This window comes from Dama dama, chromosome 8 (genome assembly GCF_033118175.1).
Source record: "Dama dama isolate Ldn47 chromosome 8, ASM3311817v1, whole genome shotgun sequence".
Classification (NCBI taxonomy): domain Eukaryota; kingdom Metazoa; phylum Chordata; class Mammalia; order Artiodactyla; family Cervidae; genus Dama; species Dama dama.
This window is the reverse complement of record NC_083688.1, coordinates 11,422,386-11,448,818: the sequence shown is the minus strand read 5'-3', so window position 1 is coordinate 11,448,818 and position 26,433 is coordinate 11,422,386. Positions and strand designations below refer to the sequence as shown.

Sequence of the window (26,433 nt, the reverse complement as noted above, 5' to 3'; positions counted from 1 at the left end):
TAACACTCTGTACTACTTTCTAAGGCACTTATCTCACCATTTCTTTTGAGTCAGACAAGCTGTTATGGAGCTGCCCAAAATAGACTCACTGGTAATAAACAGATAGGCTTTCTCAAATTGCTGTATGCTAGCTCTAATGCTGTGAACAGCATATCCAAACCCACTCACATGCAGAGGCTCCTCCAAATAATTTTGTCACAACTGAGAAGGTTGATTAATAACCAGGAAAACGCCTAAGATAATCAAGGAAGAGCCAATTTTATACCAGTCCGACCAAGTGATAAGTAGTGGTCTGTCATCAAGAAGCCATGTGTGAATCAAACATTGCTGAGGCCAGCACCACCTGTCCCAAAGTTGCCTACTGCTGAGTAAAATTAGATAGATCGATCATTTTTTTCAAAGCAGGAATAGAGGAGACAAGCGTAAAAGCTGTGGCCACAGTAATATCAATTCAACAAATATTTACTGATCACTGAATACGTATTAGTCATTGGAAATAAAAGGAAAACTGATAACAGTTGGGTTGGATTACCACTTAGAGCACTCTCACATATGGTCGAATCAGCCGCTCCAGTTGGCTCTGCTGTCGAGATCTATGGGACAACACAGCCAACTACTTGCTGGACACTCTCCCAGGCATATGGGATACAATACGCCCCAAACTAAACTCACCCAGTCCACTTTAGTATGTCCCTTATCTGCTCTTCTCTATTCCCACACTTACTGTCTCCATTCAGGCTCTTATAATGCCTCACCCCGCTTACTACTAATTCCCTAAACAAATTTTCTTTTCCTTCTTCCTTCTTTCTTTCTCATCTCAACCCTTTCCTGAACACATCCTTTATTCTGCTGTGAAAGTGTTTATTTCTAAAAATGAAACATTGGAAATTCCATTTTTCAGCTTAAAGTCCTTCAGTGACTCTTCACTGACTTTTCGTTAAAGTTCAGGTCCTTTTCTAAGACACAGAAAATACTTTAAAATATGACTGTTATCTCTCTCTCCAGCTTCACTCTGCTACACCTCCACACACACCCTTCTCTCTACTAATGCAAGAAAATTTGCAATTCTTAGAACAGAGCATGCTTTCTTTTGCCTCTGTGCCTTTGTCAATATTGTATTGTTCCTTCTGCCTGCCTAAAGTATGTTTAGATACCATTACTCTTTCATTCCCATTGTACCCTGTCATTATTGGTTTAGTCATCTGTCTTTTCCATTAGACTGAGCTCCTTGGGGGATAAGGACTTAGCTCTATATCTCTCTTGCACAGTTTTTGGCACATAATAGATGTTCAGTAAAAACTTGTTGAAATTATACTAGATAAACTCAGGAGCCCTGAGAAGTGTTTTGCCTCGAGCTATTAAAAAACTGAAAAGGCTCATTTAGAAAGAACATAAAAAGTGGTCCACTTGAACAGACTAGCATTCAATGTTCTACATCAGTAAAATAAGAGGAAACTAACATTATTGCATGTTCACCATGTGACAGTTACTCTAACATGTTTTCTCTTTTCATTTTTCACAACCTCATTACGAGGTAGTCATGATTTCTATTTTATAGATTAAAAAATAGAGAGGGTAAGCAGGTGAGAGCTAGGAACTAATGGAACTAGAGTTTAACCTAACCCTAAGGTCAGTGTCTGATTCTAAAGGCCATTTCTTCCCATGGCAGCGGAAAGTTATTTCTAGTAGGCCCAAAGGACACGTCCTATTATGTTCAAAAGAATATACAATAAACCTGACTTTTCAGGTTTATTGCCCAAAGTCCTCTTAGTAGACTCTGATTTTAGTGGCTGACACCATACTTTGAAACATAAGCAGATGGCTGGAAAGCCAGAAGAAGAGATTGGGGCAAAAAAGATATAAAACCCTTATGACATAAGACACCCACAATTTGGCATCTAACATGAGTAAAGAATTTTAACTGACAGTGCTGTGCCTTTGGCTATGACCATCAGCATGGGCCATTGGATTATATAAGATTCTGCACAGCTCCAAATACCAAACTGGCCTGGAAACTTTAAACAGATCTTCCAAAGGGTATGTCACAGGTTGTCTAGTTGGTTTCAAGAATATGAGAAGGAAAAATGTTAGACCAGTATTTAAGTGAGCAGGAACATTGTTTGACTGAAAACTTTGTTTTACTTAGAAAGTCAATAGTTCCTGCTAAGTACGATAAACCAGTATTTTCTTTGGGAGAGAAAAATCTCTTGATTTTTTTTTTTTTTTTGGAAATTTTTTTTTTTTCCTTAAAGGCTTTCTCTTGAAAATGACTCACTCAAACAGATTATGTCACAGGATCATCAAGCCCTGAGCATGTATGTGTCTTTATGAGTTATAAATAACCTCTCTCTTGACTTAGGGATTACAGATATTATTAAAAGTGGGATACGGGTATTTTATATGTATTTTGCTGTTATTTCATTAAATGCAATCCAGAGTCTTCCTTTTTAGGTTATTTTTGAAGGAAGGGATTTATATATTTTATTGAAATAAGTACAGTTATGCTGACAAGACTCTCTTATCCTATAAGCATCACAATGAAGATAAATCCTGAAATCTTTCTAAAATTTTGCTGCATAAGCAAGAGCCATATACTTTTTTTTTTTTCCTGGAGGGTCTATGTAGTAATTCTCTCCATTTTGTCACTTGTTCCTTGCTTAGTAAAGTCCAATTTTACCTTTAGATGGCAATGGGGAAATAGTTTCTTTCTCTGTTAAAAAAAAGAAAAGAACCTGCTACTGTCTCACTTTATCTTCATATATATTAAAATCCTGGGTAGGCAGTTAAGGACCAAGTGAAGAACAGCAACTTTTTCACTGTCAACCTTGTCACATGATTCCAGGGATATACTTTGATTTCAGGACCATGATTAGATTGTTGGAATGAGGGAAGAAGGCAAAAATGCTAACTTCAAAGACTAAATCTTCCTCTTGATAATATACTATGTTTTATTTCTTATCCATTTAAGAATTATACTTTCTAATGTGTGTAATTATACACATGAAAAAGACCTCAAGGTATACTAAAATATCAATAGAGGTAGGACTGCAAGTAATTTAATTTCTTTCTTTGTGTTTTTCTGTATTTCACAACCTTTTAAAAATGAATATGCATTATCTTTATAATAAAAATGCTATTAAATTATTTTTCTTATGCAAGCTTTTACACTGGTTTCGTAATGAAATGATCTGTAAAACCTGAAGAGTCTGGTAAACAATCTATGAAGGAAGTGCTAATAAATCCTTAATATCCTCCAAGCCATTGAAAACAGTTAAAAATAGACCTTAATGGTTTCCTAAATGAAAAAGTAGTTAATGGAAAGAAATGTCAGCAACTGGTAACAGTATACAAATCCTTTTATATGGAGAATATACTATAAAACACGAGTAATTTAGTGTTTTGAGTGGGTTTTGAAAGTCAAAGTCAATGGTGACGGACTTAATCTGAGTGGAAAAAATAGCTCAAATTTAAAGTGTAGCTTCATTACATTTTGTTTAATGTTTTCTGATTTAGATATGGCAGTGATATTCTCGGGAATATGAATAAAAATATGGCTGTATGTGTGAGTTGTCACAGATTTTCTGTGAATGTCTTATTAGACATCTGAAGACACATGGAAAATGATCATTCACTTGCCAAAGTCACAAAAGCCACTGGGAATATAAAATATTAAAGTATCCCAAGACCTGATCTGAACATTAACTCTAGATTAGTGATACTGACTATGGATAAACACTACTATACTTCACATCAGAATGCTTTATATTTCTTTTGTATGTGGGGGGGGTTTGTTTGTTTTGGCTGAGTGCTCTATACCTCAGGTTGAAATCTTCTCTTACTGAAATTAAGTACAAGACATCAGAATGAACTGACCAAATTCAGTAAATAGCTGTTTAATTGTCACCTCAGAAGAGAATCCTCTTTTAGGTGATTTTGAGATACATAAAAGAAGGAAGTCATCCAATTTCCAGGGGACTTTAGCTGAATGAAGATATTAACAATGATATATACAGACAGCAGTAAAGTATGTCTGCATGATAAACTTGGAGCTATGTGGTGGTTGGGGCAATGTCGGAAGCCTGGGGAGAAGGCAAACGTTCATCAGAGCTGGTCAGTAAGCTTAATTACAGTGTTTTGTGTGCGCCTTTTCTGGTATTATAACATGACATTAAGCACTGAAATAAGCCAGTCAGCAATGTTATTGAGTCCACCATTAGCAGAATTAGAGAGCTAACAGAACAATGTTAAAAGGAGGAGGAAAATAGAGTCACATCAGTTACAAAGCTAACTTCTAAAGAGAGCCTTGGACTCAAGGTATGCTTAAGTTTTCAGAAAATGCTTCTCCTTCATATTCTACTCAGTGTTTTCCAAGATCTATTTTTAGAATACCAATGAAAATTTTATAATCATATATACACATGCATGTGCAAACAGACATTATAGGCAAATTAATAAACATTACACTTGCTGAAATTATGCAGGACAAATTTTAAGAGAAGGGCAATTAACAGGATAAGGTGACATTTTATTTTATCAAATTGATTAAGTTGAGAATTTTCTTAGTCTGGCCAGACCAAAATACAAATTCTGTCACTAAATGCATAAATATCCTGTCTTAACCCACTTTACCAGTGCCATCTTAAAGAGCCTCTAACACTCTCTTCCGAATCAACAAGAGTTTCACTTTTACGTAAATATACTTAGAGGCTTAAGCACAAAAAACCAGAAATACTCTTTGATGAAGAACAAATAATTATTTCAGTTATAAAATGTCTTTCGGTTTGATGACAACGTGTTTCTAGTTTGTTTGCTTTTGGACAAATCTGATTTTCCTCAGAACTGGTACTTGAAGTTTGATTTAATTACTGGGAATTTGAACTATTGATCTATCTGTTAATAAGTATTTCCAATAAATGTGTCAATGAAACAACTATTTTCTTCCAAACAAACTATTTTCTTCTGAATGATTTTAAAACCAAGAACCAGATTACCCCCAAGGCCAAAAAAAGCCCCCAGACTCTCTGTCTCAACAATAGGCAAGGCTTCTTTTCTTTTTTTCTTCTCTATTTTGGCCACACCATGGCATGCATGATCTTAATCCCCCAACCATGGATCAAAACCACGCCCTCTGCAATGGAAGTGCAACGTCTTAACTGCTGGACCACCAAGGAAGTCCCAAGGCCTCATTTCTTATGTCCATCTGCTGGTTCCTACTGACTGAAAGATCCTATTTCAGGTTCTGAGACATTCTGTGAAACAACCTGAGGGATTTAAGGCAAGTTAAGGGCAGTCCAGTGTTAATAAATCAACTTATTAGTGGTTGGGGATCTTAAAGCACCATTTTTAATACGTAGTTTTATAAGTCACTAGAGTCTCACAAATTCCAGCCTTCTTAATTTACTTTCTGTAGCTTTCATCACATTTTCACCTGGGGACTAAGTGACTTAGGATAGAGCTGTGGCATAACAGAATACCACTGAACTGAAACATCAAAGCTGCGTTGCAGCTCTAGTTCTCTCACTTAAAAACTGCCTGTTCTTGAGCGGTCCTTGAACTGCTCTGAGACTCAATTTTATCATATAACGCCAGAACACCACTATATATCTGATATGGGTATTGTGAGGGTTAACTGTGTACTGTGTTCAAAATGAAGTACTAAGCAAATACTAGATATTATTTGTCATTGTACTGTATTTCTCAAAATACTCCTTTTTGCAAAGAAACACAAACCAGAACTGGTTCCTATATAAGTGTTTCTTAAGTATACAAATTAGCCAACCTTATGGATTTAACTAATCATAAAGGAAAGCAACCCTGAATATTCACTGGAAGGACTGATGCTGAAGCTGAAGCTCCAATACTTTGGCCACCTGATGCAAAGAGCCGACTCATTGGAAAAGACCCTCATGCTGGGAAAGACTGAAGGCAGAAGAAGAGGGTAACAGAGGATGAGATGGTTAGATAGCATCACTGACTCAACGGACATGAATCTGAGAAAACTCCAGGAGATAGTGAAGGACAGGGAAGCCTGGGGTGCTGCAGTTCATGGGGTCGCAAAGAGTCGGACGCTACTTAGTGACTGAACAACAACAGCATGGATTTAACTAAGGCCGGTCTGCCTTGCAGCTTAGCATGTTCTGAATCAGGTTCTTGTTATATTTTAGAGGATACCACAGGTAGAACTTAGAAGAAAGAAATTGTGACAGAAGATAATAACTAAAATTGATACACTCTGAAGATATTTAAGTATTCCTGAGCCAAGATTCTCATGAAGAACACTGGATAGGCAGTTTTTAATAGTTTTGAGAACATTTTTGATCAGTTACAAAATTTACTATTTTAAAGCTTCATAGATTTATTGCTGTTTCTAAGCCTAAAGTATATCTCTTTGTGTTATTACCCACAGATTCTGCTTCCAGAAATTACTAAATTTTCTGTAAAAAGAAGCTTGGAGTCAGCATACTGTCTCTATAATCACTTCACTCAATGGAACCCTAAATCTCCTACATCTATTAAACTATCACGGATTTTCCCATTCTCTTCCTTCTATTCTGCCATTCAATCAAGTAAACCGAGAGTCAGAACTGACCTTGGAAATCATGCTTAATGATACCATCAACTCTGTAATGTCACCATCATCTTTGCAATGACTTTGTGGCCTGTTGAAATGCAAATATCTCAGGGAAAGTTAATACATTAAACTTTTATCAGCATTTCTGTATGTCAGAAAAAAGGAGGTTTGGGGATTCGTTAGGCTTACTTATACAATTTAAAAAAACAAGTTTTGATAAGGCAAAGGGAATGAGCAGAAGGTAGCAGTCGGATTGAGGGGGAGGGGTGTGCACAGACACACATACACCCACATAGCACATTACCCTTGCTTTGCAAACCCAGTAAGAAATGCTTTGCACTGCAAATGACCACAGAACCAGCAGGAATCGAGGTTATCTTGCTAAAGCACAGAAGGAAGATACCCAGCAGAAGAGTCCAGCTCCTGGTTCTGAACTAAAGTAAACAATAAATATTACAGTCACTTAAATGATCAAAATGTATTTAAATAACACCCCCAAAAGGTCTACAACATGCAAACTAAAAAATGTAGACTCCAATCCTGATAAAATCAGTTAATTGCGAGTGCTTTCTTTCCACATACTTCTCTCTAACAAAATATGGCAAATTTATGTCTCAGCAAAGAATGGCTTTAAGTGCCTTCGGAAAAAGCTCTAAAAAACAAAACATATGTCTTTTAAACATTTACTATCTTATTAATATTGATAATCTTATCCCTATTTTGAAAAATTAATAATATCAGTATTTCCCTTGGTTGTATAACAATGCTAACCTGGTGATTTTTGTTTTTTTAATTTGTTAAGTTAAAACAAATGCTTTTAAAGGGGCACTTGCAATAAGAGATAAATCAGATGTGGTAATGGCTTCTTTTGTAAAAGCCATGTGTAAACAGCACATAAAGATGACAGGTCAAGCAGCAGTAGCCCATTCTTCAGCCAAAAAAGGAAACAAATGAAGAAAGGAGAACAAAAATCACCCAAAAGAAAAACACCCCTTGGCCCCTCCACCCCCAAAAGCTTCATAAATAATAGTTTTGATACACTTTTGGTGGAAAACTCAGACCAACTGGCAGTTTAGAAAAGGATATTAGGACCACAAACACTCAAGATGGGGATAAACTAACAACAGAGTGACCAAGCAGCTAGCAAAAGATGATTTTAGAATTCTACCTTTCCTCTCTAGTATGTTTTTTTTTTTTTTTTGGCCACATCATACAGTGAACAGGGATGGAACCCAGACTCCTGACAGTGAAGTGCTAGTTGTAACCACTGGATTGCCAGGGATTTCCCCTCTAGGGTGTCATTCCTAATCATACAATATGTTTATCTTCATCCTAAATTTTCTCTCTTGTCTATATCCTCTCCTACTTTTTTTTCTTTCTTTTTTTTTTTTTTAATAAAGCTGGTGTGCTACTGGTGGTCCTTGGCTAGAAATTCATCCTTGGGGGTGCTCGCTAGCTTCTCCACAAAATTTGAGTCATTTTCATGGTCCAATGCTATTCTCTGGCATATAAAAACTACATCTGGATAAAGGAGCTTATTTAGGAAGACATTGGCCTTTATTAAATTACAGTTGGTAGAACTGCCTATTGCAGGAAAATCACTCTAATGCAGCCTCTCATGAATGCCAGCAAATGGAATTTGCCAATGACAATTATCCTTCAAAAATAGTTTTTATCATTTCCTAAATAGTGCTGTTATTAGATTATCCCCAGAATAGGTGAATGCAAAAGCAAATTGCTGTAAAATATCAGTGCCTGATGCAAAATTTTAACTATTACATAATAGAAAATTTTGCTTTAACACTGCACTCACCAGCAAGGACTCCACAGATCAAATGAGGGCTCTCAAACCTGAATAGAGCTATAGAAATCAAAGTGATTGAGCATATATTAAAGGTTATACTAAACACGTCTAGGAGACCAGAAGCCTTTGGTCAGCCAATTTTATTTCATTATACTAAGAAGGGTTGAGTTGAAGAGATGGAGAGCAAGAAGCTATAATCAGCACAGAAACTCTGATCACTTAGTATGGAACACAAACATATTTAGCAGGATTTCTCAGAAGTCCCAATTCCAAAAATGATTAAAGCCATAATAAGGACTTAAGAAAAACATGATACCCCGATCTGATATCTAGAAAATAGCATCTTGGTTCCACAGAACTACATACAACAGAAAACAAGGATCAGATATTAATTAGCTGTGTCTTCTTTTCCTGAAAAATCCTATAATAATGAAAATGGCTTTCCATGTTAACACTTTCAATCAATTCCTAAAAGGAATGTAGAGAAACACTATAAAATTTTATATTACTCAGACATGGCCACAAGGTACATACTTTGTGCTAGTAAATATGCCACTTCAAAATGTGTAGTGTTGATTTTAAGTAACCACCTGGGTAATACAATAGAACCTAGGACCGTGAGAGGAAGATAAGAGGTAAGGTTTGCCCATGGTGAAATAAGGGATGGATTGAGCAGTGAGCCTTCTGTTAACTATAAAAGCAAGCTCTCTGCACACCCACATGTCCATACCTGTCCATCCGCTGCAGTAAAAAGAGAGAAAAGGAAAAAAATCTCTTTTTCCTGCAACGTATCTTCATTCCTCAATATGATCAGAGCAGTATTAATAACTACTAATTTGTAGAGTGCTTCTTAAAAAAAAGACAAATTCAGCATATTAAAAATGCTTCTAACAGATGTGATAATTACATGTGTTGTAGTGACTGATTATATGGGTTAGAAAAAAGTTATTTTTAAAACTTGGTATAAACAAGTCAAATAGTTCCAAAGCAGATTTAAAACATTAATATTCTCAGAACTGAATGCATGTCAATAAATTATCTCTGTTTTAGGACTGAGTGTAAGACAATTACTGGGCCACAGAAAATAATGAAAATATGGGGAAAACAAGAGAATTGTTCTAGAAAGACTGGCTGACAGTATCTCTTGCTGATCTGCTGAAGCAGAGGTTCCTCCTCATCCTGCTTTTGGGTAGTGGGTCTATATATGTGCAGTATCGCTGACTTCTGTTTCTTTAATGATTAGTATCAACCAGAATCAGACTTGCAATAAGATTTATTCATGATAAATTTACATAATAACAGAGCAAATAACGTGAAAAAACATCAAAGAAAATATCCCCAAAGGAGAAGTATATCTTGCTCAACTGCTAATGTATAAACAATTTATTCCACTGAGTATCATAGCTGAAGGATCCTGGACCAGGGGACTGAAAGGAACAAAGTTTTAGGAATGTATTACAGAGCACCTCTCAAAGCTAGTCACAGATATGAAGAAATCCTTTAGAACACAACCATGTTGACTAGGGCACAAAGATGCCTCCAAAAGGATATAACTTTATTTTGACTTACTGGTAAATACTGCCCAAGTAGGCCCTGAATTAGGGAATTCCTCTCAGAGAAATCTCTTTATTTTGAAAGGGGAACCTTTCAAATAACCCAACCTTAAATTTATACACTTTTGGTGTACTAAAAGTTCAGAGTGAAAATCATGTCATTTTCTTACCATGTTCATTAGATATCTTTAAAACCTGGCTAAAGAGAAGGTGAATTTGGGAACCTTAAAAATCCAACAGAACAGAGGGGTTAACTGAATTTGTCACTGAATATGTTAAGAGCATAGTTAACAGAGAATAGTCTAGAAACTGACAGAGGTGGGGTCCTGCGCTAGTGATGATATTTTAGCTTACAGTTCACGTGTATCCTGGTGGCCAGATAAATAGGAATGAGTGCCTCGTCTTTTGTTTTCCATTTCTAATCATAAACAAGACCAAAAATACTTCAACGCTGAATGAAGATGCTAAGGTAGTGACTACAGCTGTTTGAAACAATACAAAGGCAGAAAGTCTAACTAATCAGTTTTGTTTCTCTAGACATCAGCAGACTACAGCCTGCAGCCAAAGCCAGCCCCTTCCTTGCTTCTGTACGGCTATGAGCCAAGAATGGTTTTACATTTTTAAATGGCTAGGAAAAACACAGAAAAAATATTTAGTGACACATACAAGTGATAAGAAATTCAGACTTCAGTGTCCACAAATAAAGTTTGATTGGAACACATTCATGTTTCTTGGTTTATTATTGTCAATGCTGTTTTTACTCTACAATGGCAACATTGAGTGGTTTTGACAGAGATGCTATGGCCTGCAAAGCCTAAAATGTTATCTGGTTCTTTACAGAAAAGTCTGTGATCCCCTGGCCTATCTGATACACAAAAACTCTTGACAGCTCAAGAGTTTGATACATTTGGTGTTTTTATATCATGTAAAACACAAGACAAACGTACCAAACTGCTCTTGTATTTTAGATAAACAAAATGTCAAATAACAGGTACTCTTAACGATATCACACTCCGGGATGAATTTACACACATAAACAAGTACTCTGGACTCAATAATATTGACAGTCTGTAGTGAAAATAGTTGATTATTACTGTGATAAATGGACAAGAGCTTTTAACTGAATCAAATTATAAGACATTAACAAGACAGACTGACAACATCATAGAACTATATGTAGATTCTTTGAATAAACCAAGGACTGTACTCCAGGACTAACAGGTGGGAGAGAGGCTTCTGGGCTGAATAGGGATTGTCTGGGCTACCCGCATGTACTGATTGGGCATGTGGGGATCACTTGCTACAAATTTGTGCCCTGGTACAAGAGATTCTAAGTGAAAAGTTGGACTTTATCCGTTACCGTAGAACTATTTAATTCAATTTGGCAAATATTAATTATTGGTTATGTATCTGAGATACAGAGGTATCTTGGCAAAGAAATAAAACAAAACAAGGTTTCACACCTCTGAGAACCTCATGGCTTTGAGGAGACAGACAAAACTAAGAGAGATTAATATTTCAAAATTTTAGTATCACTTTCTCTGGTGGGGCTCTACATCATCATCAGAATGTTACACAAAAAGTAAGTTTCCGTAACTGTATCATATTAAAGTGGAATAAATCAAAGCACATGGGAGTATCAGAGGATGCAAAGGTTAGTCAGGCTGTCAGAGAAGGCAAGCAAACTTTGAATGAACACTCTGGGGATATGCTTCATGAGGGTATACTAATAACAGCAATACAATCTTGTCAACAGGTTCTGGGCTACAAAAAGCTTCCAAAGCTACAAAACTATCCCACCCCAGCCCCAACTTCTTCATCTAAAAAACAAATAAACACCCCCTTGTGCCTTGTGATTTATGGTGAAGTTGAGATTTCCAGGAACTTCACAATGTTCTTTTAGAGAGGCAGAGTCAATGGGTAGGGACATAAAACTGAATAAACCATTGGGAATTAACCAATGGAGCCAGAAAGAAAAAGAGCTGATAAAACAAGAAAAGCTGGCCGAAAAAAGCAGAAGGATAACATGCTAGGGGGAAAACTGGGACAGACCCGGATATCAGATGGTAAGTTATCTGAGGGCAAGAACTGTGACTAGTTCCAGCAGGGCTTATTTTTTCACTCTGTGAAGAGCTTATATGTGGGGGATGAAAAATTCTTCAGAATGCCTCCACTTAGGCCCCAGACTTTGGAAAGCTACAGGGAAACAGACTGACTGAATACATCAGTGGTTAATACCCAAAGATCTGGGATGTCCAAAGACATAATATGTTAAATCCTGGGAGATAATTAATCACAGGCTGGGAGACCCCTTGGTCTCTGAATTTCTACATGATACTGCACAAAAGAATCAAGCCCTGGAAGGGCGAGGAGTTGGACTGGGGACCTGTCCAATCCTAAAATTCTGATAATGCTGCCTCTTTGCTTCCCATCCCTGCAATACATTGCCTAGAGGGCAGTGGTTGAAGAATGGATATCAGTAAACAGTGCTTTGCCTTTAATTCTAATCCCCTGTGTTGAGACGGGATTCTGTACATACGGAAACTCTTCTTTAAAGAGACAGTAGAAGTGAAAATGAGAGATTTAACTGCATCCTTTACTGATTTGGGGGACCTGAAAAGAGAGTTGGGTCTCTATGCCTCTCTACCTCCTTTAATCTTTAAGAGTAAATTTATCCTGTTATTTACCCCAAATGGGATTCTGACTGTGATAAACTGGAGGGCTCCCTTCTAGTATATCAATCACAAAAGATTAGAAAAGCATTCTCAATGCAGATGTTTCCTTGGCAATTTGTCATCTGTATGTTTGGTTAGACTATTATTAAACTTACTTAGCTTTCAGCCTTTATTTCTGATCTGTGGGAGTAAAACCACTCTACTTTCTCTTCTTTTTCTCTTTCAAGTTCTAGTATGGTAGGAATTTTGTTTACAAAATTAAATACTCCATGAATGTGTAATTGCTGATCATAGCTACCCCTCTTCCTCTTCCAACCTAACTTTATATGGCTTCCTCACTTTAACAACGTCTTAACCGCATCCATTCCTAAGGTCCACACCAACCTGTTTCTTTTTGCATCATGTTCTGATGTAGTAAAAAGAATATCCCTAGGAATGAGGGGTAAAAGCAGTAGAAATGAGCCAGACTTATGGATACTCTTCCCTACACTGTAGAGGCGGCAGATGGAGTCAGCCCACAGATAAAGAGTTGTCTCTGCTTCTACTACCAAAACTACAAACAACAGGGCTCATTTGAGTGCAGTGGGGAAAAAAAGCAGAATTTCCGTATGTAATAGAATCAACACAACAATAGTCTCTCTCAGTTTGACAGAGAATGTTGCAAAAAACTTTGGGATTTTATAATTTCTATGAAGAACAGAAGTGAAGGAAACTTGGTAGAAAAGTTCTATATAGCTTTACTCTGCTCAATGCTCTTGGCAAGAAAAAAGCAACTTCCTAGTGTTTCATACTATTTTTGAATTTTCTGTCTTCCTTTTGTAATTACATGGTCACTGGTAAAGTCTAAATATAAATTTTGATTGGTTATGCCTTCAAAAAAATAACCAAACCTCTGATGCAAAAAAAGTCTTATATCCTTTTCTGTAGGAAATATTAAAATAGTGACTAAGGAATATAGGAAAAAGTGAATTGTCTTACATCTACAGGAATTTAAGTAATGTTTAATAGGAAGTATAGTAATAATTAATAGGAAGAAATGTACTAGGATCTAAGATGACAACAAAATCTAGTCCACAGATAATCCCTAGTCTCATGTTAGTCAACAGAGTCAGTATCTTCTCCCTTCAAAACTTTTGCTAAAGATACAAAGAAGTATTGGAACGGACCCATGAAAACTGAAGCTCCTTCATAATCCACACATTAGCATAAGAAGATGGCTAAAAGACAGGTCCAAAACATAGATGCTGGATTTATTTTCAAGTATGGTCCACTCTAAGTATACCATGGGGGTAAGATGAATTGCCTAAGAGTAAGAGGAATTCTTAACTTTAGTAGTTTTAAATGTTTGCTGAACTATCAGTAAGGAGTAGATGGAAATAAATACAGCTATCTAATCGTTTACTTTTATTTTTAAAAAAATCCAAGAAGCAAATGTGTCTTTGTTTTTTTTTTTTAAAAAATTTCTTGTCCCCAGAAGATCAAGCATTTCATGCCCACCAGAGCTTCTGGTTCCTGGAACATTCTCAAGAGGTAGGTTTGTCTCTACATTATTAGGTGGAACTCTGGGCACCAAGGAGTTAAGTCAGCTTCTCAGAGTCACCCTAGGAATAAACTAGTAGCAAAACCAAGGCAAAAACCCAAGACTTTTTACTTAGTCCCAATTGTTTTTTTTACTCATCAACCTGCTGTTAAGAAGGTCGAAGGAAAAAAAAAAAAGAAGATTGAATCAAGCTAAAACCAACACACAGTTATTTGGATCTGTTTCTGGTAGTAAGAATGAAATGAGGTGTGAGAGGAAAACCAAGACTATTTACAGCTTTATGTTATACATATGGACAGCAGCGTAAAATATTTTCCCTAAGATAACTGTGACAGGCATATCTTTTGAGACTGCACTGGCCACCTTATTAGTCAAAGGATTGGCCCTTCTCTTCTCAACCATTCTTACTCTATTAACAGAAGAAAAGGCCTCTCCTTTGACCATCTGAGAACTCCTGCTGCACTTCAGAAAACTGAAAAGTATTGCTGGCTTACACTAGAATTTTAATGGACTTGAAATCAACTCCAATACAAAGGGAAACACAACTCAAGGTGATGCCTACAATAATAATGAGTAAAAAGCTATGTACAAGGATGAAAACCGGAAATATAATCTGAAACAGTTATAAAAGTTTCAATAAAATCCTAATAGTATTTCCTTGTTTCTTGAAAAAAATTTAAAAGAATCTGATAACTATAGTTTTGTTATTTCATAAGGAAAGTTCCCATATGTCTATTTCAGATAAAAGGGAGTATTACTACGATCACTTTCTGTCTTACAGAACAGCTCTGCAATATCTCAAGTTGATTTGAGGTCTCTCCTTCCTTATTATGAGTATAAATAAATATGCTTAATTATAAAATATTTCTTATAAACATACATAGCCTATGACATGAAAGATATACACTTATACCAGATTTTAAATTTTAACGTGCTTCTCACTTCTTTCCCATCTTTTTGGAGAGCCTATAATAACCTAGTCACAGTTTTCAGTAAATGCCAGAGTATTATTTCTATACGTCTCCAGAAAAAAATAGAATAACAGTGGTGGGTATTAAAGGACAAGAGTCTTGGCTCTACTGTTCTCTCTCTTTTTTTTTAACTCTAAGAAGCTACCACCTTAAAAAGTCTTGTTTAGAAGTTTCATCAGCTGGAAAGTATTGAGAAGTAAAGTGCAATAATCTCAGTTTGACAACTCTATGAACTCGGATTTCAAAACAAAATATTTGAGACAACATTAACCAAATCATCCACATTGGTATATTCAAGTGCCATAAAAAGCAGGCTACATGCAAGATTTCATTAATACTGAGGGGAGAAAAACAGGTTAGACATCTGAGTTGGGTTGTGAAGAGACAGCACACGCATATTTACTTCAGGGAAGCCTTAAAAATCAACATGCAAACAGAAGACACGTACTTGTCACAACAGAGCCTTAGCTCACAAGACCATGGATTAAAGACAATTAATTTCAACGCACATGTAAGAATAAACAGGTCTGAAATCTATCAGAAAAATGAAATAGATCAATATATACTTTAACCTTATCATAATGGCTAAATATTGCTTTTAGCAATATAATTACTTAATTCAATAAAGAAGTAACACAGTATTCTAATTCAGAGAAGGGTATGTGTATGTCCAGATCTTCAAGAAATTTGTTATTCCAGGACTTTTGAAGATGGGCAGAGTAGTCTGGAAAATTCAGCCCTGGCTGGAGGTTAAAGGCACCAGCACCATTTTCCTTACATCATCAACATTACATTTGTGGAAAATGCATTTAACTTTTGCAGACCTCTTCTGTACACTGGGCAGGATAAGAGTTGTTTGTCCCTGTTCACCTCAGAAACATACATGAGAAGGCCACGGAAGTCAAAAGCCCTTTTTTGAAAAAGGCTTTTGTATGTACTGGCTTGATATCTCAAGAAAAGGAGTGGTTATGGATTCATAGATTAAAATGTACCATTTTAAGGCTTTGGAAAGGTTAGCAAGTTGAATTTTTTCTTAAACTACAAAGCTCATGCCACACAAGTAACTATTAAGGATTAGGAAGACATTCCATCACACTTGTCTACAGGATTCCCTGCTTTGTGAGAAGCACTGGAGAGGAGTACAGAGCAATAGTAAACAATAAGAACATGCAGGATAAAAGAGTGAACGCTTCTGGGGAAAGTACCAACCTGCCGCATGCTTAAGTCCAGTTTGCCTAAGCTTGTTAAACTTCGGTGAGGAAAACTGGCTTTGGCAATCCATGGCTACTCCTTTGTACCCCATGATTTATTGTTTACAAAGAGTAACATTGTATTGACAGAACATGACCACAAGCACTCCCCTGGGACAGGAACTATCAAGATCAGAGGGTAACACACAGGAGGTAACATAGTAAAAGCCAACGACAAAGTTCAATGGTTTTAGTCTTGACATTTCAGACAAGCCCCCTGTTTTCCGATCACAGAAAGACCAACCACCAGACAGCCAATGCAAGAACCACGAGAAAAGACATCACGAAAGGAATACGAGGAGATGAAAAAGTACTAGAGGAGAAGTGGCACTTTTTGAGAAACTTGTGATCCTCAGGGATTGGAATAGAAACCTTGGGAAGAGTTTCTTCGTTTTCTTGCTGGGGCAAGGCTCTTTCAGTAGATCTCTCTTGCCTTTTAATTTTCTCTTCGTCCTGCACTAACAGAGCACGTTCCTGTGTCTGCTTTCACGGTAGAAGATCAAGAAAGACAGAGAAAGATGAACAAAATGACAGATGGAAAATGCTCAAAAATGATACTTGGGGATGTGCAAAGGATTTGGGAAGATCTTTTGGACACTGTATTTTACTTTGCTTTGGCAATTATCCTAGCAAAGTTTCTATAACACAGTAGGGTACTCAATAGGTAATTTTCTGAGTGAATGAATGAAGATCAGAAGTCCTCAAAGTTCAAGGAATCACTGGACTTCATTAGTTACAGTATTTATTCCTCTTTTAAGGATATTCACACAAATTTTCGGTCATTTTTCATTGCTTTGGTGCTGCCAATTTTTCTTAGATTAATTGGACAAATTAATAATGAAGCATTCTTTTTGCCATCAGAAAAGTTACTTTTATTACAAATAGAATGGCAGAATATAAAATGTTATCCTCATATCTCTTCATATAGGCTTAAAAAAACTGCAATAGTTCATTCAGTATGGCAATTAACTTTTGCTCAAGGGAATAAAAATCTTAATCCTATACATTTCAAAGATTGCAAAAGAAAAACAAAAGTATAAAAGTTTATATGAGCCTCCAAGATCTACCAGGAAAAAAAACCCTAACCCAAACCCTCACAAATCTCAATAGTTACAAACTCCCTCCCCCCCACTCAGAATCATGATTTAAAATAATAATAAGGACCATCACAAAGGTTTATACATCACATTAAGCAAATGTTTTTGATACTTTTAAGGAAAATTATTTTTTCCCAATTGAGAAATTTTTCTCCCCCAGCAATTCCTGTACTCTGCCATCCAGTCAAGACAGATGTTTTCTATGAAAGGAAAAACTTGGCTCTAAGTTCTCTCAGTTGAGCCAGCCTTCTCTGATCTGTTCGGAAGTTCGACACTGGTTCTTTGCACACCCCTAAGTGATATGTATCAGGGAGAAAGTAGCTGGGGGACTGGTCAGCAAAAAAAGGAAGAAAAGGAAAATAAAGGATGCAAAATTATAATGATTTTTAAAAGAACATAAGAGGGAGAAGAAAGACAACATAAAAAGAATAGGGTACAATTAAATTCGTTTTTCTCTCTGAATACATATTTACATCTTCATGCAGCTTTTCAACCAGCCATGCGCCGAAATAAGCAAATTGAAAGCTGCAAAATGCAGCAGTGAAAATGTTATGTGTGTTAGGTCCAAAGGCGGTGGATATGAATCTACTAGTATAGCCAAAAGAAAAAAAAAATCATTGAGCAGCTGCTGTCCAGTTTTGGGGGGATTCTCTGCTTAGTGCCATGACAAGAGCAAATTTTGGTGGAGAAGCACAAGTCATAACAGCAGCTTTACCTCTGGCCCACCAACCTTTCTTTCCGAGGGAAGGACAGAGGTTTTCTTCACCTGGTCACACACAAATTATATAAAATTCAGTTGCCTTGCAATGCAACAACAATGCTGTCAAAGGTGGAAGAGGTATCCCCAGAGAACAGAAATACTGCCCTAATTATCAAAGAAAAAGTAAGATATGCCAGAAAGTGGAATTAACCTACATAAAAGGTTATCACAGTATAGTCTAATTTATTACATTATTCATTTAGAGGGGAATACCATAACCCTAGAGCTAAAGGACTCCATATTGATCTAATTTAATTTGTAAAAGTCATTTCTTCAAAATCCACAGAATGAAACAGATATTCCCTAAACCAGCCTTGAGATGGTTTCTGAAGGGTTTCTATTAAGACATAAGATTATTTTCTGGAAACAGAGACTGGTTTGAATTTACCAAACCTCATCCAAGAGGGTGCTAAGTTACTTTTTCAAAGTATTTGACCATCTTTTATTACCTGCAACGAGTCAAAAGAAAACATATTTAGAAAATATGCAGTTATGGGTTGCAGGGTTAGCCAGGTGAGGTAGCAACGAGTGCTTTCTCATGAGGTCATGGGCTTATAGAAGGCGGTCACTGTCTCATGGCCCAGGGCACGTGCTCCAGATTTGGGATCGGAACTAAGGACCAGGGAGTGGAGGCTGAGAGGACAGAGAATAGGAAAAACTGCATCCTATCATCCCTGGTAACTTTTTCACTGCCCATCATTCAGGAATTCTCCAGCCTTCTTGGTGAAGTGGTTCAACTCTATTTGGAGAGCTGTTAGCCAATTTTAATCACATTTTGAAAAATATAAAATGTATCCTTTGTGAACAATCTTTTACTATCTTCTCCAGTTCCAGAAACTAAACAGTAAGTTGGAATAGTTTACCATGAACTCTGAATATAAAAACTAAATTTTGAAAAGTTATTAAGATATCACTTTACCTTTCTTAAATAGAACTGCTATTATTTTCAGGGAAAATAAGCATATAATTTTAAAATCATTACACTGTGACTATGACTATATATATACATACACACACATACATACTTAACCTGTACAGGGTAAAGATTAAGTAAAGGATTTTTGAATATGTGCTCAAAGTAACTTTCAATATGTTCTCATTACACAGATTCATTTATTCAGGTGTAGGATTTTTAAAATAGGGAATGACAACAATAGAAAAAGGACAGCCTCTAAAAGGTATCACCACCTCTAACTGTGACTATCTCAAAAAAAATAGTATATTAAATTTGATGTTACTCATAAAATAAATCATCAATAGTTCTTCTAAAACTGAAATACAATCATTAAGACTTGGTATTCTCCATTTTCTGGCTTAGAGGCCGCCTCAGTTTATTATATAATTGTGGTCAACCATTCCAGACATTTCTAAGTTGTGCAAGTGTTCAAACAAAGTTTTTAAAAAATGCTTATCCCTTTCCAATTTTGATCTTACTAAATTTAGTAAAGTCTCTGGTCCTTGAAGGCACAGTTTGGACATAAAGTCCTACTGGCTTATGGTCAATTTGTAAACATACACTAGCCAGAAGCATGCAGCTGCAAAGACAGTTCTCAGGGCCTAATCATCAACTGGTCGCTCTAAATGGCTCCCGTAACTGGACTGGGTGGTCCACGTGACTTAAAAAGTAAGTGTCTGATTACAAATGCTTTAAAGCTGGAATGAACTCATGAGACACCAAAGCTAAATTTCAGCTCTAAACTTTCAGATACAGATTATCAATATACAAAAGCATTTATTTCACTCATTCTCATCATTCGTCACACAGACAAAGTACTCACTCCTTCTCCTGTAGGGATTTGCCCATTGATGTTAAGTGTTCGAAAGGGAGAGTGAGTGGATAAGCGTTTATCCCATTCACTAGGCCGGGGTTCTGGTACAGATTCCATGAAGTTCTTTTTCAGCTCACTGATGCTGGCATGATGTTTTTTGATCTCTTCTTGACTTTTGTCTAAATCCTATAGTTGAAAGGACAAAGATGCAAAATAATGAATACTCAGGGAAAAGACCACACGAATGGAAGCCCATAGAATACTATGGGCACTGGTAGAAAAAACTCCACATCCAGGATAGATGTTATTAATCCATAAATTGCATTCAAATTGTAAATATACAATATGGTATATTTTCTTGTCTTTTTCTTTTTTTAACATGGTGCTTTTCTTGGAAGCAGTAAAGCATCATCACCCTATAGCTCTTAGCAGTTATAGAACCCATAAAGAGCTCACTCCTTAATGTTACAACTCTTCTTCCATCATGTCATCATGTCACAGCTCTGGATCTCCAATTCCTCATTCCAAGCAGGTAATCCTACAGCCCATTCAGCCTCATCTTGATAGGAACTGATTAAGGCTCAGCTCAGGCAGGGTGGAGATAGCAATAGATAAGGAGAAACTGTAACAGGAAGGACATGGTGAAAGATTTGACTCCCACCACTGGCTACCTTGCCTTAATGAACTGCAACTGCACAGTATCCCTCTATCTCTACCTGGAGAGAGTTTTGCTTTCTTATTACTGGGTGGCTGTTGTTGGGTTTCAGTAAACAGGAATAACCTCTTCTCGACACAAAAATGTATTATTGAAATTCCTGGCTCAAGCCTCCAGAGCAGATTATTATTATCTCTGAGTAATTACTCAGGGGTATACAGTATAATGGAATTTTTTTCTTTGTCAATAGTATCCACACACACTAAAAGCCTTATGTTTTCTACCTTCTGACAGCTTTACTTCATCCCTTAGTACCATTCAAAATAGGAACTGTCTTCTAGTAACTGTCAATGGATGGGGAGCAATTTAATAAGAACTTGTCAAATACCTTATTATGTCTCACTGACAACTTAAAATAACTATTCGGGCAGATGTGACTACCGGACAACTAGGGAAAAACTCTCATGGGGGATATTCCAAGGAGAAATGATCAAAACTGGACAAATAAAGCTAGAAATGACATAATAAATAGCATTCAAGTTTATGTAACAGGAGGCAGAAACCAACTTTCAAAAGAGAGACTAGGCCAGAAATAATCTGGGAAATACAATGTGAAGACAAAAACTCAAATGTTCTTTGTCCAGCATATTTCTTCAAAAAAACTCAAAAGATCTGTGCTTGAAATCAAAACATGTGGGAGCCTGTCACTTGATGACTGCTAAAAATTCTGTGTTTATTATATATCAAGGCAGTTCTGTATCCAAGAAAAGCACAATACTAAATATATCTCTTAATATGCTCTGTGAATTTTGAGGATTAGTCTTTTTTTTTGGCTCCATGGGAACAGCCTCATTTGGGGGGGGTGGGGTGGGGAAGGAACTTGTTTAAACAAAAATTTGCTTAAAAAGTTTCTCCTGGGGCAATAGAGGCTTCAATTAAGTAAATTTCCTTCAAAAGCAATGTCAAAGAGAATACAGTATAAGAAAAAGAATCAGTGAGGCATATGACACAATGTTGATTCAGGAGATATTAATTCAGAAAATTCATTTAGTAGTCTATTTATTTTTGCAAGACTGAAAGAGGTTTATGTGATCTGAGATCAAAGAGAAAACTAACCCCAAAAGGGCAATCCTGTAGCTCCCCCATTGCCTGCTGGGTGACATGTGAGTATAGCTCATGAAATGGGCGTCACCAAGGGGAAACCACAGTTTGCACTTTTGCTCTAGCTGAAAGCAAGAAAATCATGTTTACTAGCTAAAGAAAAGCAGGAACAAGCTCTGTCAACAACTCCATAGTTGGCTGAACAACTGAGACCCACCAGACATGTATGGTTCTTGACCTAGCTTCGGACAAAAATCAAATCTGCTCAGGCCAAGAACAACTAAACAGATTTGGGAGGGCTAAGGGTGGGAATGGAGCAAAACAAAAATGATCAAGAGATGCTATGATAAAACCATAACTCTCTGGGTTGTTAGCCTCTTACTTATGAGAGACTGGTGATTTGTTACTTGGCCTGCTTAGCTTTTGTTTGGCTTGGAATCTGAGAAAATAAATGTTTCAATAAAATCAGTAGCTTCTGAGGGAGCTTTCTCCAACCTTTTTAGCTGGCTCTGTTGGAAACCTGTGGGGGCACAGAGGAAAATTAAGATTTCAAAGGGACCTGTTCCAAATAGAAATTGTCATAGACACTTGCTACAGGTTCTCTTTGGGAGATGGAGGAGGCGGCGGCAGATCTAAAAATGAACTCGACCTTATTTGTGCCAGAACAAAGCATTAGTGGGGGTGGGGTAGGAATAGGGGGAGGAGAGAATACTTGTAAAAATCTGCTAGTATGACAGATAACTTGAGAGAATTTCCTTAAGTGGGGGGGGGGGGGTTGCGGGGGACCTTTTACAATATAGAGAATGATGGTTAGCCAAACTATTTTGGCTGTTTTCAGGTGAGACACCTTTTGATGCCTATCATCCTATAACTTTAGCAGCAATCAAACCAAACACGTCATTAAATAGAAAATATTCTGAAAAGCTGGTTAGTAGCTTTAATTTTCAAACACACACTTGTTGAGAAATCCCCTCTCATGGCTGTCAACGAAATGCTGGGAAAAACACATCACACACAGGGACTTTGTGAGTCTCAGAAGCCATAACACACCTCATGGAACAAAGGACAAATATATGATTGGTACTGCAGGTTCCAGTTAGGAGGAATCAAAGACAGGCAAGCCAAGAAACAGGCATGTTTGGAATTGGGAGATGTTACACTGCTTGAGGATAAGGAGATCAACTGACATCTGTTATTCTTCCTAATCTCAGAAGTGGAACCATTCAGGCCTAGTTTCATTTACTAAAATGCTAAAGCAAAGAGATCTAGATACCAAGTTTAAAATGTCCTAGGGTGCAGCCTAAGAAAATTTCACGTTACATGAGGAAAACATATATAAAGCACTTAGTATTGTGCCCACCACGCAGTACATGGTTAATGAAAACTGGCCATAGTTTATTTTTATCAAAGTATCTTCCTATCAGGCACTCAAAATATATGTATTGATAAAGAATTAGATGAGGTTAACTAATTCCTGGAAGCTGAGTTCTATCTAAAAAAATTTCTTCAAACTTCCACTTTAATAATACTGTTACACATGTTCATCTTTCAGGTCTCAGCAAAGCATTACCTCATCAGAGACAATGTCCCTGTCCACCTGATTTGGAGCAGATCCTTTTTATTAGCATACCATACTGTCTATTTCCTTCACAGCTTTTATAATAACTTGTAATCATTTTATCAGTTTACTTATTCACTGTTTCTCCCTTCCACTTGTCCCTATATTGTATGCTTCCTGAAGGCAAGAACCATTTATCATCTTCCCACACAGTTTTATTTCCTTTGTACTTGAGTTAAATCCATGATGTCAGAATTTATATTTATTTCTTTTGGTTTTGTCTTGAGTGGAGTCATAATTAGGTCATCAGAGAAGAGTTTCTGATGTGTAAACATGATCTGTTTTTTCATAGAATCACTCCAATTTCCTTCATTTTTCCTCATAGAGTTCCTCTAATCTTCTAGTTAGTTTTATATTTCCTTATCCAGTGTGGAGTCTGAAACTGGATAAGGTATACTAATATAAGTTTGGTGAAAATCTGATCAATATTGAGTATAATGACCTTACAATTCCTATAGCAGATAGTATGTTGCTATTTCTGAATGGGAGAAAAGTGTAGTTTAATAATTAGATGGATCCTAACACAAATCTGAGCTTTACCGATTTACTAGTCTATAACCGCAAAGAAATTACTTAATTTCTCTAAGCTTCAATTTTCTCTTTAAAATAAAAATTCCATACCCATAGACTTGTTTTGGGCTTCCCTTGTGGCTCAACTGGTAAAGAATCTGCCTGCAATGCAGGAGACCTGGGTTCGATCCCTGGATTGGGAAGATGCCCTGGAGAAGGGAAAGGCTATCCACTCCAGTATTCTGGCCTAAAGAATTCCATGGACTGTACAGCCCATAGGGTCACAAAGAGTTGGACATGACTGAGCGACTTTCACTTTCAGACTTGTTTTATAATTAAACTATCTTATATCATATGAACTACTTATTAAATGCCAGCCTCCATTCTTTCCTTCCTGTATTTTACTTTTTTTCCCCTGACTATTCTTTTGTCATTTTCATAAGTCCATTTTGAATTGTGATCATACTTTTCCACACTCTCTAAGTTCAGACGATTAAAAAACCATACAAATTTGATGCTTGAGACACTTATACTCTTGGACAATTCAAGAAACTTTTAAACAGTGATACTGTTCTTTCTAAAAGTGGGTAAAACAATGGAACCATGGGATGCAGAGAGGTAGTCCCAATCATATATTTTCGGATAAGTATGAGAAATGGAAACTAAAGATTCAAAAGTAGAGATGGTTGCATATCTTTACGTTTACCAACATGCAAAAGCATCTTAAACCTAAAGTTCTCTCATGCAACGGCATGCAAAACCAAACACAGCCCAGAAAGAAGAAAGGGGATCAGCGAAGAATGCAGGTTACAGGCAACCAACTGAAATAAGCTTCAAGTTCATACAAACCTCCAACATTAAATTGCTATGTCTGATATAAATGTTTTCACCATCTAGTCTCTCTCTCTTTTTCTGTGAAAATGAAAGAGGGAAAAACAGAAAAGCATAAAAAATTAAAATGTTGTTCTTGCGGGAAAAAACTGCAAATTGGCAAACCAAAAAAATATTTAAAATTAAATGTCCACAGCGAAGCATATGCCAACATGAAATGGTTACAGAACCACAAGGACACACAGAGGACACGATTACCAGCAGAAAATGGATGGCCTTGTTCATGAATGATGGGGAGAATGCGATGATGTTATTTAAACAGACAGTGCTCCTGGCTTCATTGGCTTCTTACATAACAAGCTGTTTTATGCTCCTTTTTGAAGCTAAGCTGTTTGAGGGTTATCTTAAAACGCATGACTTTAAGAAGTCTTGAATCTCTGTGTTCCATGGAGTAAGGAAATGTTTTAAAACATTATTTAGCTTTTTGACATTATTTCATATTCAGTAATACTGCAGTACGTACATCTCTAACACCTTCCATAAGAAAGATCTAAGGACATTTTATACATATCAGTCAATATTCTATTCAGTAAAAACACTCATCCCACTCCCTGGTTGAGAAGAGTGAGACACAGAACAGCCAAACCCGTAATTATTAGCAATACCGGGAGTTGCTGCTATGATGGTTTCCATAATGTTGTTGTTTAGTTGCTAAGTCATGTCTGACTCTTTATGATCCCATAGACAGAAGCACACCAGGCTTCCCTGTCCTTCACGAACCCCCAGAGTTTGCTCAAACTCAAGTCCATTGAGCATAAATACTGAATGCGTATTGTTGATTCCAAGCATGTGGTGCCACTGCGAAATATTTCTTATATAGTTTAAAGGATAGATTTGGCCTTCACTATTATTTCACTGTGTTTAAGAAGGTGTTTTCACACTGAAAAAGTTTATTTTAATGATTATTTTCAATATATAGTACAGGATTATAATTTCTTTAGTATACATATGTGTGTGTGTATATATATATATATATACACATTTGTGTGTATATGTGTGTGTGTATGTGTGTGTATACATCTGCTACTTGAAAGTACTCCCAGCTTAAGAGAAATCAATGAAAAGAATGGATCACTGTCTTTTTAATGCAATATGAAAGTCAGCAGGGGTGATGGTAATATGATATTGTGAAAGTGAAAAATGGCTAACCTTCCTCATTCTTATCAGATCTTCAGGTTTTTCTGCAAGCTTCTGTTTTGCCATTATTAAAAAAAAAAGAAAGAAAAATGATAAAATATTGACTCATTGAAGTTTGTTTGAACCTTCATTTTATATATATATATATATATATATTTTTTTTTTTTTTTAAAGGAGCAGGGTAGACGGGAGAAGAAAAATTAGGGAGGGAGGGAAAAAGGAATAAGTGGCCTGCTGGCACAAACCTGTGTTTGGTCACCATTTGGGGTGGGTATTGTGACCGCGATGTGGGTTTTTTCCACCTACATTTAAGAAATAAAGTGGTAAAAACATTTCAGGTTAGTAGGTTTCTATGAATGGCATTATTTCCAAAACAGCCACATCTTTAGGTGGTTGTAAAATAAACTGATAAGTAATCATAATGATGCAATCATACAGGGGGTGTTACAGAGAAGGACGCTGCTCTCAATAGCAATCTGTCAGTTCACCATCACATTCTCAAGGCTAAAGAGGTAATATGGACGGCTAAAG

The 26,433-nt window shown here is 36.6% G+C and overlaps 1 protein-coding gene across 9 annotated transcripts in view; it reads right to left on the bottom strand.

Moving 5' to 3' along the window:
* Positions 1-26,433, bottom strand: part of EPB41 (erythrocyte membrane protein band 4.1) — a 178,624-nt gene that overhangs the window by 18,592 nt on the left and 133,599 nt on the right. For 4 of the 9 annotated variants that reach the window (XM_061148393.1, XM_061148389.1, XM_061148387.1 and 1 more), the window contains 2 exons: positions 24,724-24,786; positions 20,000-20,176 (listed from right to left, as the gene is read on the bottom strand). In XM_061148393.1, the coding sequence (XP_061004376.1) occupies positions 20,000-20,176; positions 24,724-24,786 (240 nt within the window). Of the gene's footprint in view, positions 1-17,646; positions 17,791-18,176; positions 18,228-19,999; positions 20,177-24,723; positions 24,787-26,433 lie in introns of those variants that run through there. The other 5 variants (XM_061148388.1, XM_061148392.1, XM_061148394.1 and 2 more) reach the window with 4 other exon arrangements.